Raw genomic sequence first — 20,386 nt, forward strand, 5'->3', positions numbered from 1 at the left:
CCAAAGTGCTCCTCAATGTTTTCTCGGGCGCTTCCAAACGATAGACGATAGATACTTCATTTCTTTTGCACGAATAAGATTAAAAACGAGGCTAAAAACCTGGTGGGGTGCCCTGGTCAGCATTTGGTGGAAACCAGTTAGAAATCAGCTTTCTGTGCGCTCGCGTGAAATTTGAATGTCAACGGTTTTTCTGTCTGAGAGGGCACCCCAAAAATTTTATTCTCCTACAAATGAAGAGTCATTTTGGTATGTTTTTCTAGCAAAATAAGCCTGTCTATGGAAGCGCGAGCTGATTTTCGACGACCCGGTCGGCCTAAAGCTTAATGTTTTCCTAGTGATTCTCAAAGCTGCGAGGCCGCCTCGCAGTGCATATCTCTTCGGCTTCTCCGTCAGGAGCGATGAAAATATCAACTTGAAGGTAAAAAAATTAAAAAAAAAATAATTAAATGCTATTTTCATTTATTTTCTACCTCTTCAGAGAGTTCAATACAAAAATATTTCCAATTAGCCCTGTTTGGTTGGCTTTGGCAGTGGTACCGTAGACAAATTCTGTTAAAGAAATTCGCGGGAAGCCCATTCAGGGAAACCAAATTTTTTTGTAAAAAACCCTAAAAGGCAATTAGAATTCTATTTCAACTTTCTAGTACAGAATTTAATGCTGAGTTCAAAACAAAAAACAGCTTCTCTATAGCTTTTTCAAATTTTGAGATATCTTCGATTTTCTCCGATGCGGTCAGAGAACGGGCCTATGCTGTCCTGACTTCCGCGGCGTAACAGCTGTGTCATTTCCCAGCAAGAAAATAGTCAAAGGAATCAGTACAAACAAAACCTTGAACCAGGAGGTTTTGTGGTTCTAGGGTCAAAGAAAACGCTTTTCTGTGAATTTTAAACATGTTTCTAAGGCCTAAATAAGCATACAAATTATGCTCTTGCAAAGTTCGTTAGTGATGACACACTTCTGATACACGAGACGCGATCTTTTAATAACTAAATGGTATCAAAATGAAAAGTACTTCATATGCAAAACGAAGAATATTTTAATTAAAGGTTTCATTGATTCAGTTCAAGATCTTCCTTAGGCATATTCTACAGGCAAAAAACCTTTTATAGTTTCATGCAATAGTTTTGCAGCTATTCATGTGATATCTCAGCAGCTATTCATGTGAAGTTTGACCTTTGCCATGCTTGCCTGCTATTAAAAGATCAAATGTCTTTTTTATAGTTTGCACATAGTTTGCACTTCAAGAGATAAAGCTTAAAGCTAAATGTTCTTGATAAAGAGCCTAAGCATATGAATCACCAAATATCACAACCAATATTTTCAGTTGCTAAAATGTGTCATAGTTCTAAACCCTACAAACTTACAAACCTGGTTTGGAGAGAGGTTTTACCAAAAAATGTGGAGTATGTTTTGTTGACAAAAACAAAACTTAATAATGTTGCTCTTGTGCTTTTAATTTTTGAAAAAAATAACCAACAAACTCAGTGCCGCCAAAAACAGGTCCAGTGTATGATAAGTTAATCAAAGTTAGAAAATAAAGAAACAGGGTAGAAAAGGTCAAAATAATGATGCAAAGAAATCTTTTAGAAAATATTCATGTGTCAGGGGTATTCATTCCTTAAAAACGTAGGAAGAGTAGGGGTGTGGCGTTTGAAACAGAAAAATAACACAGGAAGACCACAAATTATTTTACGTCGCCTGGTACAAAACAATCCTCGGCTGTTTTGTCAGTAGTTCTGTGTTTAAATTAGGACGTTTTGAGACCATAAAAAGTATGTTTGGAGGAAGATGAACAATTTTTTGCAATTCTAAATGTGATGGAAATTTGACGGGCAAAACAAGAACAATGTTCATGTTAAAAAAAGAACCACCTTAATTAAGGGTAAAAGAACTACTCAACATTTGAAGGTAATCGGTTGCAGCATTGACTTCCCACTAGCAGCTCTCCTCAGGGCTACCTATCACACAAGAAAGAGCTAGCTTCTTAAGCAAGATCTATTACGTCTATAATGAAATGATTCGTTATGATGATTTACGAAAAAAATTACCCAATCAGAAAATATATTCAGCATTTGGTATTAAAAACAACGGTAGGTTCAAAAAGCGTTTTAGTTAATATAACTTCTAAATTATCTATGGTCATGGAAGTAATAAAATGTCAAGTTAAGAATAGATAATTACGTTTTTCATGTAGGTAATAAATATTTTTTTCAAAAACTTTTAATCTTTAGCATCGACAAAAAAAGATAAGGTCCACATAATCAATGCTTTTATTGGAAGATAGTTCAAAAAGTTGATCAAACAGCTGTGTTTTTTCGCTGCTTAGAATTGTTCAGTCCAAGTTTTTTTCGATGTCTTACAGAATCTTTTGCTTTTCTTTTGTAATCCTACAAAAAACAAATATTTCTCAGAAAATATGAGAATGCTTAAAGAATACCAAGTAAACAACACACAACAATTTAACATAGAAAAGAAAGAAGGAACTTTATTAAAAGGAATTTGAGGAATAATCCAATGGCAGATGTCCTTGTACCATAAGCTCAGATGTAGGCACAATATATTCCAAGAACGGAAGGACTACCTTTGACATGAAAGAACAATTGGCGAGGTCATGAAAATGATAAACTTCGTTAGCAATCAAAAGAAGCAGCTATTATTACTGGCTGTTGGTCTTTGGTGTGGCTTCATAAGGCCATGGATTATGGATAAGGTTGTATTTTGATCGCAGGTATACTTCAAAATGATGCAATCTGGCAAACATAAGGAATAAATGCAACGTGTATTTTGCTTCGTTGAAAAGCCCAAAAAATGGTGCATTGTAATTTTCTAGATTTAAATAATCTTTTGAAATCTGGCAAAATCTTTTATCGCCATGAGATAGAAGAACAGCTCACCTGACGAAATCTGTCGCGTTTTGAATCCAAAATTTCTGTAAGCTCCTCTATTGACTTTTTTCTAGCGAAAGCTGACGGACCATCTTAAACAATAAAAGGATAATATTTCAAATTAGAGAGCATAATGCAAACTTCAGAGAGCCTGTTGCCAAAATCTATTCATCAACAAAACAGTTCTGTTACGGAAAATTCTTAGGAAAGCAGACAATTTGCATTCTATCTTTATAAAGGTTTATACCCTAACAAAAGAATAACCAATTAACTCTACAACTGAACTATGTTTACAAGGGATCTGTGTTTATCTCGTCTGAAAAAGGCAGCAGCGTCTGAAAAAGGTCGTACCGAAAACAAAGAAACAGTTATGTGCACCGAGTGCCTGGAACAGCAAACGCACCTCCAGCTAACGGGCGTGCGGCAAAAGCACCTAGAGCAAACGCACTCATTGCCTCAACGTACCTTCACAAACGAACTCCAGCAAACGCACTTATAACAAACGCACTGATAGCAAACGCACTCATTGCCTCAACGTACCTTCACAAACGAACTCCAGCAAACGCACTTATAACAAACGCACTGATAGCAAACGCACTTATTGCCTCAACGTACCTTCGGCTAACAAACTTACAGCAAACACACCTATAGCCTTATGGTAAAAGCACCGCCAGCAAACAAACTTTTGCCTACCTGGGTTCTCACTTTCCAGCCTTTCGTCGTTGATCAAAAAGAAAAACTCTTCTATATTATATTTTTTTGCTTTATCCTCATCCAATGTATTGAAAGGAGCTTCAACTTCATTAGTGTCTGGCAGAAATCTCGAATCAAGCAGTTTCTTTAAGCGGGTAGTCTGCTCATTGTGATCTATGGTTTCGGCTTGCTCTTCTTTTTTGTCATGACGTGAATTCAAAAAGGTAAAAGAAGTAGAAACCTAGAATTTAAGACAAAAATAGTGTCACAAGAAGCTATAGATAACTGGATTCAAATAGACCTTATGGGTGAACTATTTATAAGAGAAAGGCTTAACAAAATATAAACAATCTTTATACGCCTACTTATGATCACAATGGCCTGCCCAGAATGCACGAAAAGGTTACCAGAACGCGATACTGAATATTTGAATTTCCTTTCCAGCTGCGTTGCAATTTTTAAACAACATAGAAAATGTAACCACTGAATGCTGCATCAATCAACCTGGAAAGTCAATGAAACCTCTAGCCGATACTTACCTGTTTATTTCTTAAATGGTTCGAAACATTTGATCAAGCTATGGATCAAACCTACAGTTTTCAGAAAAGCAAAACATATATCAAACTGACAATGTTCTCATTGCAAAAATTGAAACCATGGATGGTAATGCAAAAACTGAGGAGAAACTCACCGAGTCCTTGAACAAATCTGTTAATGAAGAATTAATATGGAAATATGTGTTGTCGAGTGCCTCACTAGATTCCCGCTTCTGCTCGTTACTTTCCAGAGGTGCTTCAGTCTTAGGAATAAAATCATCATCAGACACTTTATCGTCGACTTCGTATTTTGAATGTCTTGTATCAAGTGGGTCGTAGCGGACAAAATCTTGAATTCTGTAAAATTTAAAGCATTTGAGTAGAAATGTTTGACCTACTGTCTGCTTCTGGCATGGGATGCAATTTAGTATGAATCTTTAAATCTATACACAATAAATTAGTGTCGTAATTGCTGGGTAAACAAATATCAGGGAGCCTTATAAGAACTACATAGATCAGTAAGAACGTGAATCGAATCGGATAGTTAAGTAACTACCGGATTGTTAACAAACATCAAATAGTTAGGAAGCGAGCAGTTATGCATACAAATTGTAGTATTCTTTGCAAATATTGCATTCAATTAGTAAGCATCTAATGCTTAAGTAACAATCGATAGGCAGGCACAAAAAGAAAACATATTAGACAGAGCTTAACATGTGACATGCAAACAGTTGTGTATTCAATGAGTAGCGCAGTATAACGCCGTAATGTTTCCTAACACTCAAACAAAAAGGGGGTCTATTTTTCTTAAACGTTTATATAGTTGTAGACACCAAACAGGTTTTGCAACAAAGTTGTTTAGACTTTATACACGTGTCTCGCCCAAAAGTTCGGTTGAGTATGAAAGTGGTGCAAGTCATTTAGAATATATTGCTGTGACCAGCTTGAAATGCACTTGGAGGTTATATCGTAGAAGATTGCACGTGAGCAAAAACAGAAACAATGCTTACAAATCTTTACATTTTCATAATAAAACTGATATATTCCTGAAGAAAAATACAGTAAAGCGTTGATGTTTTAACTTTTGCATTGTACTTCCTAAAATTTTACGACTAAACCACTGCATGGATAGGCAAGTTCAAAATACGTATCATTGAAGAATCAATAAAGTATCATTCAGGTGGTATGGTGAAGGAAGTTTTAAACATGTGACCAAAAATAAGTGACTTGAATAGGATTGAAACAAAACGTATTAGGACAGACCATGGTCTATTTGAATAGGAAAAATCATGGGCTAGCAATACATTGAAGGATGAATTCAAATGGCTTTGAAAATCAAAATAAAATTTTGATGGCATGGTCTCTGTTGCCAATATTCTGGTACCAACTATTGACGGAAAGGAAGACTAAAAGCTCTAATAAAGAGAAGATAGTTTCTCAAAAAGCATTGTAAACGACGTTTGACTTATTAATTCTAGATGAAAAGAAACTCCACATACAAATCGTCTTTTTCCGACCTCGCCTTCTTTCCACTTTGAAGAAGACCTTCTAAAACTGACAGTGTGTTGCGTTTCTCTTCATTTATGTCCATGTCGACGACGCCTGAAGAATCTGAAATCGCTCTAGATTCGGCCAAACTTGCTAATTTTGACTGATCTTCTAGAAATCTTTCGTCCATCTTGAAGCGATGATCCAGACCCTTCTGCTGGTTCAACTTGAACAGCTACAAGCCCGTAAAAAGGTAGGTATGATAAACGTGTAAATGATAAACAGGTAATCGAAACGGATTTGCCTAAAATGCCTTCCATAAAGAATCAGTAATTAATGTTTTTGTGCTATTTAGTTATGAAAACTTTAATGCTGGACATTTTTTCCCCATTATTAGTAATTTAAACAGTAAACGCAGGATTTCATATCCAAGTTTCATGCTATGTTTAGATGGTTGAGATTAGATAGTTTCATGGCATTTTAGAATACAAAAACATACTGTTATAAAGCCGAACACAAAATTATTCAAACAATGTTCTACAGCTTTATGTCTTTTTCGAAGAAATCAAAGCCTTTATGCCACCAGAGAAGTGAAAGGCACAACTGGACAATAACGGTTTCAGGGTAGAAAAGCGATATTATCTACTGGCATCACTGTGCAAGAAAACACCATAACATGTGACAAATTCTATTGAGACATATTTCAAATACAGAAAAGAATGAATAAGCTAATGAAAAATGAGCTTGCCTCCTTGCCTGATGGCCCTTCAAAATGGGGCTTTATTTCAAATCTTGCATTCTCATCGTCATCAGAACTGGTTGTCTCATCGAGACCAAGCCAAGACAGTGAACCTGTATTGAGGGCCTTTGGCAAAAAGCAAAGAGAACTGAAAAATGAGAGCTTAACATTCTGAAAAGGATAAGCAGACACTTGAATGCATCAGAACTACAACTGCTTCCAATGGTAACAAGCTTCTTGCAAATCACTGACGTATGAACTTGTGCTTTCACATGCACGGTAAATTGTCAAGGTAAGGTCTAGCAGATGGGCTAAAATTATGCAAAATATTTGAAATTAAATAATTAATTCGGCAACCTCTGTTCCATTGGCTTGGCTTAAAAATGAGGATTGTAAGTTTTTGGCTGAAGACTCTTTTAGAAATAAGCAAAAAACAGTCACATGCGATACATGGTGCCTAACTTTCAAGAATGTTTTAACACGATACTTGTAGGATGAGTAGATTAAAAATCACAAAAATCTTATACCAAGTTTTAAAACTGGTTGACAATATAAAAATCACATCAAAACTAAATCAACCCAAGAAAAAATTACCTTGTGTGAAGCCCCATTGACCTCGCCGGTCACCTTTTCATCATCTTCTTCATCTGACCAATGAAATTCGACATGATTCGATAGTTTTCTCTGCTCATCAAGACTACTCAAGGCGAGCTTTACGTGATTAACTTGTTCACTTATTACAGTCTTTCGCAAAGCCAATGCATTCAAACGCTTGCTTTCTGACATCGACTGCTTTGAATCACTCGGTTTTATTTGCAATGCCTCAATGTCATTTGTTTTGCTACAAAAATTCTCAACTTTCAGGTTGCTAAAATCCGGTGACTGATCTACAATGCAGCCTGATTTCTTGTGGTCAATATTGTTTTCGTGTCGTTCACTGTCAATGGTCAATTTGGGTTCGGGGGTTTCTTCAAATGAAACGGAACTTTCAGATGAACTATGTTCGCCACTAGATGGAAGAGAGGCATGTGCCTCAGAATCAAAATCATCTTTGCTGAATAGTGCGCAAATATTTTTACTTGCATCAGTGCAACAAGAACACGATTGCGTTCTTGCAATCTGCGCCACGATGCCTTTTCCGAGAGTACTAGCATCTTCATTACCAACCAATACTTCAGATAGATCAACATTACCTCCAGTCAAGTATTCTTCACTGTCAAACCTATCGCTATGAAATTTCCTTTCGTTAACAGTGTTTTTATCGGGAATTTTGTCATCGTCTTTTTCTACAGGGTCGGATTCGGATATTTTCTTAAGGTCATCGTTTTTGGATCTTTTAGGCAATGATTCTTCCAAATCAAAGCCCCAAGATAGTTTGCAATTATTACCTGGATATGTTTCATCATCTTTAATCTTTTTAAGCTGATGACAATGCTTTGAAGGATCAATACGCTGTAAATTTTGGCTCTTTCCTCGCATGCGCAAAACAGGCAAAGGTCTGCGGTATTTTCCAACTACCCAGTCCATCTCACCTGAAATCATCACTCCAGGAACAGTTGCTTTCATATTTTGCAGTTTGGCTTCTATGTCGGTGTAGCTTTTCGGTTTCTTTTCTTCAACTAAACATCTGTCCTTACTTTGCCGCTCTCTTTTCAATCTAGAACATAAAGGAGAAAATATCCAAAATTAACAATTATGCTCAATTCTCAATAATCAATTGCGCAATAAACAATAAACAAATAATATCTAACTGGCCAAAATTTAAATCAAGGAAAAGAAAATAGTGCAGAAAATACAGGTAAAAAATTAACAGGTTCAGACGGTAAAAAGTTCAGACAATCTGCGAGCGCCTGTCTAATGATGAAGAAAAGAAGATTCCCTACCAACCTTGTCAGGTAAAATTCTTTTGCTTTCTGTACCTCAATAGCCTTACCATGCCATCTGGATTTATTGTAAAGAGAAACACCTAGAACAAAAGTCCAGCGATTTTTAAAAAAAATTCACTAAATAGCACTTTCATATGAAGTATGTTTAATTATTATAATATGTTAACATAAGTATGTGTGACAATTAATTTTGTAAGTAGCAGATAGATGTGTCACTTTTGTAAGTAGCAGATAGCAGATAAATGATAGATGTGTCACTTTTGGACCAAATGTTTCATACGACTGTCAAAGTTATCACAATCTTCAAGTCATACTTTTTCAAGTCATACTCACTATGCAGCTCTTGGGAAATGTCACCAAGACCTTTATTTCAACAAACTACAAATGGTACAAAATAATTAAATTTTTATTACTTCAATTACTATTTCTTGTTACTATTAGTTATAAGTATACTTTCTATATATACATACATTTTTCAATTTTGGTGGATGAAGAGTGAATATTAACATATGCAAACGTCTTATGAAGATGCCCTAAAAGAAGAAATGAGCAAAACTAATATAAAAAAGCAAAAAAATTTAAATATTACATAAATTATCTTAAATTCATTGAAATTACAGGACAATATGCAGCATTGTTTCAATCAGACTTTGTCCTTTTTATAATTATTTTGTCATGCATGGTTGAGCATGCAGATTGAAAAACACCATAAACAAAAGAAACTGCTAATTAAATGGTATAAACATGTTTAACTAGAATTGCTATTATAAATACACAACAAAAAGTGTAAATACACTAGAGATATTCAATAGAAACAGTCAGATGGTAGTGCCAACCTTCACAATCTTTTCTCTGAATGATTTGAATATCTCCAACTTGTCCAAAACTTGAAAAGCGATCTCTGCAGTAAAGAGGATACAGTAAAATGATGAAAACCAGCAACAGTTTTTGGAAGAGTTGGAGAGCTGTGAATTGCTCAACTGACTAGAAAATAGGAAATGACTGTGATCATTCCATTTATGGACATTACCTCTTGAAAACTTTAATGCTCAAAAAACATCAAGCTAAATTCAAAAGAATAAAATGGTTTTCTCAGACACCTCTAATAGTATTTGAAAAAAGAGGGACAGGCTGATGTTATGAAATTTGATTATCTTTCCTGTGCAGGTACCCTTTGTGAAACCAAAAGCAAAGTACTTTGGCTTGTTGCACATGGAAGGTAAATTTCCGCAAATGAATATAATTATCAAACATCTCTGATATTTAAATTTTTTTTGCCACAAATTACTAAATTCCCTCCAATTGGGTGCTACAAACTGAACAGCACAAAAAATTCTGGTGGCTTTACTACGATTTTGTAGGTGGAGCAATATTTTGTTAGCATAACTGTACATAAATGTTTTCCAGCCTCGAGTGTTTATAACTTATTTTATGTATTTTGATTGGGTGTTTACAAAGCGAGCAATATACAGCAAGTCAACTGATTCCAAAGCAAATTAAGTAAAAATAATTAACAAAGGTTGAATTCCTTAATCTTATTCATCATGCCATTCCATATTCAAGTCCTAGCAGACTTGAACTATTAAAAACAAAAAGCAGTGGAAAGGACAGAGTTTTAAATAATTTTTTATAAATGGTTTATTTGGATTTTACACTGTTTTGAAAATGTCAATTTTATAGACTTGCATAGCATATCTTCCTGACTTTGAAGTAAATCAACAATATCATCTCTTATCCAGACTGGAAACTTTGTCACATGCCCACAATATATTGCCCTTGCACTCAAATTTTCCGTCTGTGCACTTTTGCATATTGGCCTTGTGAAGTCCCAATTCAATAATATTTTACATTATCATCACTACAATTTTCTAAATAAGTGTGAATTCATGCATGCAGTCATAAATTTTAAAAACAATGGAAACTTTTCATTTTGAATTCCAGTTGAAACTACAATCAATAGGTAATTTGCAAACTGGCTAGCCTGTTTTCACAAAATAAAACCTTTACAATTGTGGTGGTAAAACAAAAAGATGAAGAAGAAAATAAAAATAAAATTGAAAACTCATAAATATTAAAGAGGTAGTAGCTCTGGGTTAGTCCAAGTGTTGCTTCTACAGCAGAACAAATAATATGTGGGTCAAATGGAGATGCTTGAATGTTTGGAGATATACATAACGTTTCTGTTGATTATCAATAGAAAGGAAGTCACACATGTCAATGAAAGAGCTGCAGGAGTTACCAAAAATACAAAGTGAACTGATGAAAATATTGACAAATGAAACTGACTTAAACCAACGTTTTAAGTCAGACATGAGGTTGACTTTCTGATAGCATTGGAGTTGAGAATTGTTTTGAAGCCTATGCTTAGTTCTAAAAAGTACAGACAGTTTTCCTTGGTTTTGAGAAGTAGGTCAGGGTGTAGTTGATCTCCAGTCATGATAGAAGGGGTAAGAAAGCCTTGTAAATCTGCATAGAGAAAAGGCCCATTTATTGCGTGAAGTCAAGATGTGAGTTTGGCCCACCCGTTTGACAGCACTCTTTCTTTCAACAGGTGATAAAGTGGAAAGAAACAGGTTTTGAAGCAAATTTAAACAGATATCATACGTCAAAGATTTCGGCAATTGAGTAAAGGGAAAAAGTTCAGTTCAGCGGCTACTGAAAAAATTGATAAACAAAGTGCTCACTTAATTTTGAAATAGCTGTTGCTGAATTCTCTACTTTATACAGGCCTTTCCTGGGGACACAGGCTACAGTCCGCACAAACCTCGCTCAATATAAATTTTTGAGGGCTTTTTTCTGCTCCTGCAGTTTTTCAAACCATCATTCTCATTTAATCCGTGCAGTTTAGCTTCCAAACATTTGTACTACTTACCCCTAAATATCAGGGTGTTAGTAATTAAAGAGAATCAAATGGTGTTATAAATAGGAGATTTCTGTTTCCTTATATAGGACATGTTAACAAACTATTGTATTATCTGCTAAAACTTGCAATGGAGTAGAAATGTGTTCGCAGGAAAGGAACAACATATAGCGTCAAATACGAAACAATATCCTTTCAAGTCACAACATATAAACTAGTCATTCCCAAAAAACGCCACTTTCAAGTCACAACATATAAACTAGTCATTCCCAAAAAACGCCACATTTGACTGGAAAATCTAACAAAACTTTCTAGCAAGGTAGTGTATTTTTGCCTTTGTAAGCACTCTATATAAAAATTAACAACAGTTCTGCAAGGGCTAAATAGTCCAGGAAGTAGCTGAAAACAACTAGGCATGACACCTTCATGTAGAATTCCCAAATTATTCACACATGGCATTACATGCAGCTATAAATTCTTTGTGCCAAAGAGCAGAATCAAAAGCATCAAAGACAATGAGCACATAACTGCACATAAAGAAAGGCGCTTGAGTAGTGCAGACAAAATAGGCCAAAATACTTGAATACACTTGGCAACATAAAAGGGAATTCTAAATTTACTATATTATAAAATAAAAACCATTAGTTGTTTATATTGACCTCCATGTGAGGCTATTTTAAACCAAGGGAGGCTAGATGCTGCATAAAAGAAGCATGTTGACTGGTGGAAGTCCCTTCTAGGGCATTCTCTGTGTATTTGTGACTGATCTACATTCAACATTAAGTTTGATCTTCAATACATGAAGTAGTTTGATCTTCAAAATTCCCACCTTCCCTATGCTTAGCAGCATTGCCAATGTTATACTTTAACGTGAATTTTGTGACATTTTGAATTTGTACTAAATCCAACATATTGAAAGGCAACAAAATTAGTCACAAACAATAATAACCAAAGCATTTTCAAGTTACTAAAAGTTCACTTAATATTGGTACATATTATTTCCTAAAAATCTCAGGGTATTCATGGAATACCTTGAATACCCAGATGCTACGTCATTGGTTAAGATACTTGATGGTAAAGTCAAATACGTTACATGGCAGATTGCTCTGTGAACTTGACCAAATACTGCTTATATTTTCCAGAATGTATCAGTCGAAGGGAAATTGTAGCTTCTTGAGATGGTAAATTTGAGAAAGACATTATTTGTTATCTGACTTGACAGCCTTTAGTACCACTTTATAAAACAATAGATGTCGTACTGTAGGTTTGTGCCATGGCTGGTGATATTAGGAGAAGATTTTAGGGCACTGCGAGTTTGGCATTGTGAAAATTTGACAGTAGGTGTTGTAGATTAAGGCCAAACTGCTTTTTGAGAGGATAATTCCATTCAAGGTAGCAGAAACCAGAAAATCAAGCCACTGGCCAGTGAAATTGAACACAAGGTTGTCTAGATGTAACTACAGCAGTATCATCAGCAAACTGAAACCAGTGTACTGACTGAAACATACGGCCATTACCATCATAATGGGTGAAGCCAAGCTGCTTATATTAATCCTATTTAATGTATTGTATGTGCATATTGAAGCACAGGTTGAGGAGAAGGGCGACGAGGCAGTCCCCTTGCAATATGCCACAGCAGACATGAATCGGAGGAGTATGTTATCTATTGGTTTTGATACAGGTCTTAAAATCTAGAAATGGGGTTGAGATCAATGACTGAATTTTTGAAGGCAGGGACAGCTGGTATCAGCTTGAGGCCAGTATGGAAAGTTGGTTTCCTGTGCACCAGATGCAAATTTTCCATTACAGTTGTGCACCAGCCAGGGTCGCTGAGAGGTTTGGGAGGCCCTAGGGAAAATATGAAAGAACAGGGCCCCTGTGGCCAGAGCGAGCAGAAAGTTTTTTCAATCACACCCTTCAGATTTGCTTAAGTGACTACAGCCATCTTTAAATGAACAATTGGCCAATCAATGAGCATAATGCCACTTATATGCTTATTGATTGGGAGATGTTGATAAAACCCAAAGGTGCAGCCAATGGGAGCAAAGCAAGCAGAAGAACTCATGTGACCATGCCCTTTAAATTATCTTAAAATATAGTTCAAAATATTGTTTGTGATCATTTCTTGCAATTGTTTAAAATGTTTTATTATTTCTGGTAAATGGAATTCACTACCTTTAAGGACCTCCAGACCTCAAGGCTTCAAAATATTGAAAACAGTTAGTGAACTATGAATAAAGCCCCTTTTCATCCTTAATCTTTGTGAGGGTCCTACTTGCTTTGTAGTTTGTATCTGTTTTTTCTTGAAGTTTCCTACTCTGTGTCTGGGTTGGTGTAACCTGTCTTTCCATGTATATAAATCTTTGCTAACCAGGAGATTAATATTAAAATGTTCAATGCTGTTCAGTCAAGTACATGTGTTCTCTAAGATGGAATTTTTCTGGCTAACCAGGGAATGGGTTCTGTTCTGTCACACTATAAAAGTTCTCGCCAACAGCCTCAGAGCCACCCAAAAAAAATTCAATATCATGGGCAACAATGGGGTATAATAGGATAATCCAATTGCACATGGGTGGCACCAAAAAGCATAGCATATCATCATGCATATTAATGTGTTTTTCAAACAGTGGTTTTAAGTCCAAAAATGCTGTCAACTAGAGCCTAATTGTGATTTTGCTGCCCTTATTAATTTAACTATAAAATAATTATTAAAGAGTTTCTGTGCACCATTGAAGATCTGAATAATTTGTGCACCAAAAACACAGAATGATTCATTGTGCACCAAAAAGATTTACTATGCACCGCATTATCCGCTTTCTTTCCATACTGGACTTTCTTTCCGCACAACGCTTTCTTTCCATACTAGGCTTGAGGTGAACTTCGCCAAAGGCGTTCTTAAGATCAAGCAAAGACACCACTAAAGATTGTTGTTTAATGGCAACTTTATTTATTAAATCGTCCATCTGCTGTCTGCTCTAATGTACCTGATAGTTTTGAGGTGAAGCTTTTTTTGATTTGGTGCTCGATGAAACCCTTGTTTTTCAGAAAATAACAATTGGGTCACGTAGGCAAGAAGTGAAGGGTGCCGAGTCCAAAGTTATTGGCCTAAAATTTGATGGGTCGTCAGTCACTGATCTCTACTGTTTTTTGTAGACCAAGACAGTGGAGGCCTTTTTTTCTATTAAATAATGTAAGCTACGGACTACTCAAGTTTTGTAAAGAAGGTTACCATCAATTGAAGCAAGTGAAGACTCTTGGCAAGATTGTAAAATTTTTACCTAATATCATCATCTGTAACTGTTCCAAACAAATTGCCCAAAAACAGCCGATGAGATTCTGAATTGGATGTTTCGCTGGCACCCTTCATGATTTTGCAAAACAGTACAGGCATGGTCTTTAGGCCGAGCCTCTATATCGTGACTGCGGCCTCTCTGTTTTCGCGGAGGTACGTGGTTGAAGTTGTAAGACCAGAAAAAGTTTGAAAACATGGATCGAAAACAAAAAAAATTCAATATAGCGTAAGTGGTTATATGAAATACCCTGATAACTATTTATGAACTTATTCTCAAAAATTCTTCATCTGACCACCCAATCCATTGCTAAAACCAGCCTAATTTTCGAGTGATCTAATGCACTTTAATATCTTGGCGGCTTTCCTTGTCTTTAATGATAAACCTTTTCATTGATAACTCAGAATAATATTGATCAAGCAGTCCTCTGATTGAAACAGGGGTTGGTGGTCTCCCAGTCTGCAAAACTCAACAAGTGCATACTCCATATCATTTTTCGTTGTTTAAAGTGCACATTAGAAAAGCGATCATGACCATTTCGGAAATTTCTTTGTGCCCAAAAAGGCGCGATAGCAGTATTTATGCCGTATATTGAGATGTTTAAATTTTACCAGTTCAATAATCTCAAGAAAAAACAAATAATAACCACTGCACTGTACTGTAGACTGCAACAGACTGTGTTTTCAAGCAAACTGGACTGATTTTCAGAAATTGTTTGTTGTGCGCACACTTCTAATGCATAAAAAGTTTTAAATGCACACTAAAAATTTCGGTTGTGCACACTTAGGATTTTACTGAAAAGGCCATACTTTGCAGAGTGGGTGGGTGCTTCTCATTTAGCCTTACAATCACTGCAAAAATTATTTGGAACACCCAACACAGTGCGCTGTGCTTTTCTATTTTTCATTTGTTTTCCCAAATACAACTACTTTCGTCCCCCTTTCCCCCCAAAACAATGTTGAAAGTATAGAAAAATATCATACAAGGCACGCGAAAAAGGGTACTCCATAATCCCTCTCTTTTTCTATAGTAAATCAACATTGTTCCTAAGGGGAGAGAGGGTGGCTGAATTTGCCTCTAAGACCTTTGGCAGTGATTGTAGCTACTGATAGAGTGCTTCTTTGAGAAATTCCCTTTTTTGTTTTTATTGTTTATTTCAGTTGTAGATTTTTCCAAACTCTCCAATTCTATAATGCTGTAGAGTTATAGTTCTATTCTACCCAATTTTTTTCTACATTGCCGTTGTTTTTCTAGTTTTGTTTCACTCAAAAATGCTAGACACTCTCTCTGAATGCAGGAGAGTTGCAAACTATTTAATTGTATCATGATCCAGAGAAATCCAGCATGGGCTAGCCATTGCTCATTGTATTTCAGTTTTTTTGGCATATATCTAGTGCAACCTTTACAATTATTCTGAATGCTGTTATGCTGGATAATCCCGATAGTGGGTTTGTGAATCATAATTATGTTTTTACCACCTTGAACCACCCACACTGCATCCAACTTTCATAACTGATGCCTCCTCAGAAATTGTTGCATTATCTGTATTTACAATGCAACAAAAAAGCAAGATTATCTCTCGATTCTCTGACCATCTTGCACAGTAAATTAAAATAAGAATGCACATCACTACAAGACATTGTCTCCTTTTAATTATGAATACAATAACTTTGATGAAGCTAGATTTTTTGAAGATTGAAAATAAATGCATGCCTCCTCTCTGAAAGCAAAAATTTACCGAAAATTTTTTCTCATTTCAATCTTCTCAGGATGCTAGAAAGACTGGTGCATAATCAGCTGTTTGATTTCCTCAAAATGAATAAAATCTAAGGCCTAAGGCCTGAAATTATATCATGGCCATAAATGGAGAAATCTAAAAACTTGGATGAGTTAAAAGCACTGAAACTTACCTGGAAGAGAGGCCCTTTTATCATTTCTTTTTTATTCATTAAACAGTCAGGATTAAGAGACCCCCCCTCCTCGATCTTCAAAATTTTATAATCAAACCCTTCCAAAAAACAGCTAAATGGATCATGAACTTAAAGCCTAGGATTAACATCTGCTTTCAGTAAATGATGAATATCAGATACAGTTTATTGCAGCAACTTGAACTAGCAAGGTCTTTATTTTTCTTTGAATCACATAATTGCATTATCAATTAAGTATGACAGAGAGTGAGAGAGTCAAAATGAATATTACTACAATACTTTATGATCATATAATGACATGAAAGTGCTGTGAAATGGTATAATGAGTATGTGCAGTAAGCTTGAAACCTAAGAATGTTTGACTTTATTTGTTCCTACTGGAAGTATGCTACAAAACTTAAGAGGCCCTATTAAAATAGTTAAATGAGTCTAGTAATTTATCTTCCTTACCAGCCTCCTAGTCTCCTTTTATTGTTTTTGACCTACCTTAATCCTCCAAATCCTGATTCAAACTCATTCTTTATATCCTCCTGCAAAGCAAATGAAATATCCTCCCTCATTAAATTGCTAAGATAGGTTGATTTGTGTGAACAAATAGTATTCCAATCAAGTTACTAAATATTCTGGATACACCCTTGACAATAGGTCCTATCTTGATAAATAAATCCTTCAAGGTTATAAGCAATTTTTAAAAGATGACTTGCAGATGCATAATTCTGTCTGTTATTTGATCTCTGCCCAAGTCACTAAATATATAATGCTTTTAACGAACATATTAGTTTGCTTGAAGCTAAAAAATCATCATTGGATAAAGAGATTTTGCTGTGGAATTTTCATTGGCTCTAAGTTGGATAAGTGGTTTTCTTCTTCTCTCAGTTACATATCTTGTGGGATTCCCCAAGGATCAATTTTCAAACCATCGCTGTTTCTTATTCACACTAATGAGCCACCAAATTTCCTACTCATAATTTTGTACTTTTTTTCTTCCTGAACAAACAATTGTCAAAAGGCACCAACTTCTAACTTTACAAACATTGTATTGTAAAGCAAGTTTTCCACATGTAGACCCACTATGTAGAAAAGCTGGAACTAATCAATTACTATTCTTATTATTATAGTTATTATTTTATTGTTTTATTCTGTGAAAACAGGCTAGCCAGTTACAAAACACCCATGTAATAGTGAGATTTGTAATTGCAGTCTTAACTGGAATTCAAAATGAAAACTTTCCATTATCCTTTGTTTATAAATCTTCCGAAAAACTTTCTTTATTGTGCTTTCATGACCTATGATTTATTGTGCTTCTGTGCTGTTCATAGGTTTGTGAATCGCCATGCAGCTAGAGGTGATATTTTCCAGTTTCTTTGAATTACTTAATTGTATGGTCTAAAAATCATTCAATTCTTTGGGACAAAGCTTCAAAACATTCTTCCATTGGTCATACGCGTTGCTGGCTCGCCACGGTCATCATTAAAAATCCAAAAGTTATTTCCTCAATTCATACTCTAATACTGTACTGCTCTAATTTAGATCGCATCGTAATTTATCTGGTTATCCAGAGTCCAGAAAAGTTGTCAAAATTCCTTCGGGTAATAGAATCTTACTATAAAAATCTTCTTCATTTTCAGGTAGGTGGTACGCAACTGGTCTTGAACCCCTCTCCTTGTAACTTTTTTTTCTAAGTGGCTTGTTTCTAATTGTAAATATTCCTTCCTCAATATCCTTTTGTTTCTATACCCTTTCTCCGGCCAGTGGCTGTTGGGGCTTGATGTGTTCCTAACTCTGTGGTTATCTTTGGTTATCTGCTCAGTTTTTAAACAAGTTTTAGTTTGTTTGTTTCTGTTTGCAAAGCCCTCTCGATTAGTTTGCCTAATTAGAGAGGTCCTGCTTTATAAGTTAACCCTAAATACCATGGTATAAAGAAGTTACAATTTTTATTTATTTTGTTATTGTTAGATTGTTTGGTGTTTTAATATAAAAGTGGTAGATTTTGTTAACCTGTATTAAGGATTATTTGATTAATCATAAAACCAAGTGACCAATCATTTATTCCTGTGCAAGGACAATGTTTATGTACAAGCCTGGGCTTGGTTTCTTGGTTTTTTGTTTCTAACATTTTCATTTAGTTTTCAAGCTAGTCAATCTTCTTTGCAAATCGTCAACTGAATTCTCTCCCCCTTCTATAACTTTCGACTTTCTATAACTTTCGATAAAAAACGTGCTTTCATATCTTCGTAAAGCTATAACCCTAAGGTAAAGGACAGATTGTTTATTTTGGACTTGTCTTCTTTACTGTTCTGTTTATTGTGCCTGGTGAAAGTTTCTGCACTATGCTGGAAAATCTGTGATCGAATTTCCAAAATATTTACATCACAAATATTCATCGAATTTGAAAACGATTGCGTCTTAATCGTTTTTTTGGAATTGGATCGAAAGATTTAAGATTCAAGAAGATCAGGTGTTTAAAAGAGGCACTTTATTTGTTGAAGCCTTGATCTTCTTCTTGGCCCTTTTGTTCTTAGATAGTAATCACTATCCGAAGAAGGGGCTCGTCTCAGATGACCAGGCCCATCATCGAATCATACAAGCAATGATATAAATACAAAATTTAAAGGGGTTTCTCCCTATCTAACAAAATTTTTGAAAACACAGCAAGTTACGTTATCGTTTTTTACAGGATGGTTTCTGATTTTTTCTATCCTAACATGGGTGGTGTAGAGAATCACATTTACCAGTTGTCGGAGTGCCTAGTGAGCAGAGGACATAAGGTGAGAATAGTGACATAACTTGATCTATTTTGATTTGATAAAGAACTGAGGATCGTCATGAGTGAAATTTATCGATGAAGGCATAAATGAAGAGATTTCACCTACCGTTAGGCGATTTTACTGACTAAATATCGATTTGGTGGACCAAAGGAAGATTTGCCGACAAACTCCTACAATATTGGGGGTTGTTACCCATTTACTAAAATCAAAAAATTTGTAAGTTACAGTAAATAAGCATTGTAGCTCTTCAATTCGGGTGGGTCTGCAACTTCCAAATGATGAGCTTTCTTGTAGATTTTGTTCATGTAACAGTTCTCTTCTAGGTTGTTGTCATTACACACAAATATTCAAATAGAGTTGGTGTGAGATACTTACGAAACATGTTAAAGGTTTGTATGAGTTACGAAACATGCTATCTTTAAAGTCTCAATTAATTTTCTTACTAACCTATTGCTTTTTTAGAGTTTTAAATCTTGTCTTTTCATTATTTTTATAGAGCTTTTTTCATTGTTTGCTTCCTTGAAGTTTGGCAGCATGTCTATTTATTCTTTTTGGATCTGATTCAATAATTAGTTATTGCATTGTCTTCTCTTAATTGTTCTAATAGATGTTGGATATGGCGTCAAGGCCTTTTTGTTTATGTGTTTTTACAATTCACATCAATCTGATGTTTCTGAAAATCCTTTTTCTAGCTTTTATCAATGTGAATTATGCTGTGAATATGTAGAAGAGGATTTATCTAGATTGTCTTAGTATCATATTTGGAAGAATTTAAACTATAATGACTAGCAGCTTACTTTAAACCGGAAATATTCTTAATATATACAATCTTTCCAGGTGTACTACCTTCCATTTGGAGTTTTCCACAACCAGTGCATCCTGCCAACAATTTACTCAACGTTCCCCTTTCTTAGAGATATTTTGATCAGAGAGCAAATTGACATTGTTCATGGCCATTCAGTGAGTGCATTGATACTTTGGAATTTCGCGCCAACTGTCAATAATCAGAAACGTTTCTGCAACAAAGCTATTGAGTATTTCTTTCACTATCTCCTAAAGCTAGGGTAGATTGGCGCTCTTGCTCTTTCAAAAGCGATTATTCGTTATTCGTTAGTAAATGAACATTAGTAAATGTTAGTTATATTCGTTAGTAAATGAACAAAATGTTTGCATTGTCCTTTCGGTATTTGTTATTTAGTATTGGCTACGTCAACTACCGTAAACTACATGAATGCATCGTATTTCAAAAAACTCAATATCTCTCACGTCGTTGTTGTAGATCCTGTGTTTCAGACTTTGCAAGTGACCTAGT

General features: G+C 35.3%; 2 protein-coding genes across 3 annotated transcripts in view; one reads left to right on the plus strand and one right to left on the minus strand.

Moving 5' to 3' along the window:
* LOC135686864 (uncharacterized) lies at positions 1 to 14,508 on the minus strand. Its single transcript, XM_065203229.2, has 11 exons — positions 14,367 to 14,508; positions 9,065 to 9,129; positions 8,699 to 8,761; positions 8,230 to 8,308; positions 6,937 to 7,999; positions 6,352 to 6,468; positions 5,615 to 5,838; positions 4,271 to 4,472; positions 3,580 to 3,820; positions 2,896 to 2,978; positions 1 to 2,388 (listed from the first exon to the last, which is right to left on the minus strand). Exons 1-11 carry the CDS (start codon positions 14,477 to 14,479, stop codon positions 2,299 to 2,301), a joined length of 2,340 nt encoding a protein of 779 aa, XP_065059301.1. The 5' UTR covers positions 14,480 to 14,508; the 3' UTR covers positions 1 to 2,298.
* LOC135686865 (phosphatidylinositol N-acetylglucosaminyltransferase subunit A) overlaps positions 14,500 to 20,386 on the plus strand; it is an 11,421-nt gene continuing 5,534 nt past the window's right edge. Inside the window, exons 1-4 of one of the 2 annotated variants that reach the window (XM_065203230.2) lie at positions 14,500 to 14,606; positions 18,984 to 19,074; positions 19,398 to 19,463; positions 19,912 to 20,034. In XM_065203230.2, the coding sequence (XP_065059302.1) occupies positions 14,575 to 14,606; positions 18,984 to 19,074; positions 19,398 to 19,463; positions 19,912 to 20,034 (312 nt within the window). In that variant the 5' untranslated portion in view covers positions 14,500 to 14,574. Of the gene's footprint in view, positions 14,607 to 18,983; positions 19,075 to 19,386; positions 19,464 to 19,911; positions 20,035 to 20,386 lie in introns of those variants that run through there. The other variant, XM_089109074.1, reaches the window with a different exon arrangement.

The sequence above is a fragment of the Rhopilema esculentum genome, chromosome 6 (assembly GCF_057945365.1).
Source record: "Rhopilema esculentum isolate cy_ngs chromosome 6, ASM5794536v1, whole genome shotgun sequence".
Classification (NCBI taxonomy): domain Eukaryota; kingdom Metazoa; phylum Cnidaria; class Scyphozoa; order Rhizostomeae; family Rhizostomatidae; genus Rhopilema; species Rhopilema esculentum.

Coding starts and splice junctions, on each gene's coding strand:
- LOC135686864 (XM_065203229.2), bottom strand. CDS start 14,479: ATGCCTGTACTGTTTTGCAAAATCATGAAGGGTGCCAGCGAAACATCC. Junction 8,000..8,229: donor AAAGAATTTTACCTGACAAG/GTTGGTAGGGAA, acceptor TTTATGTTCTAG/ATTGAAAAGAGAGCGGCAAA. Junction 3,821..4,270: donor CAGATTTGTTCAAGGACTCG/GTGAGTTTCTCC, acceptor CTTAAATTCTAG/GTTTCTACTTCTTTTACCTT.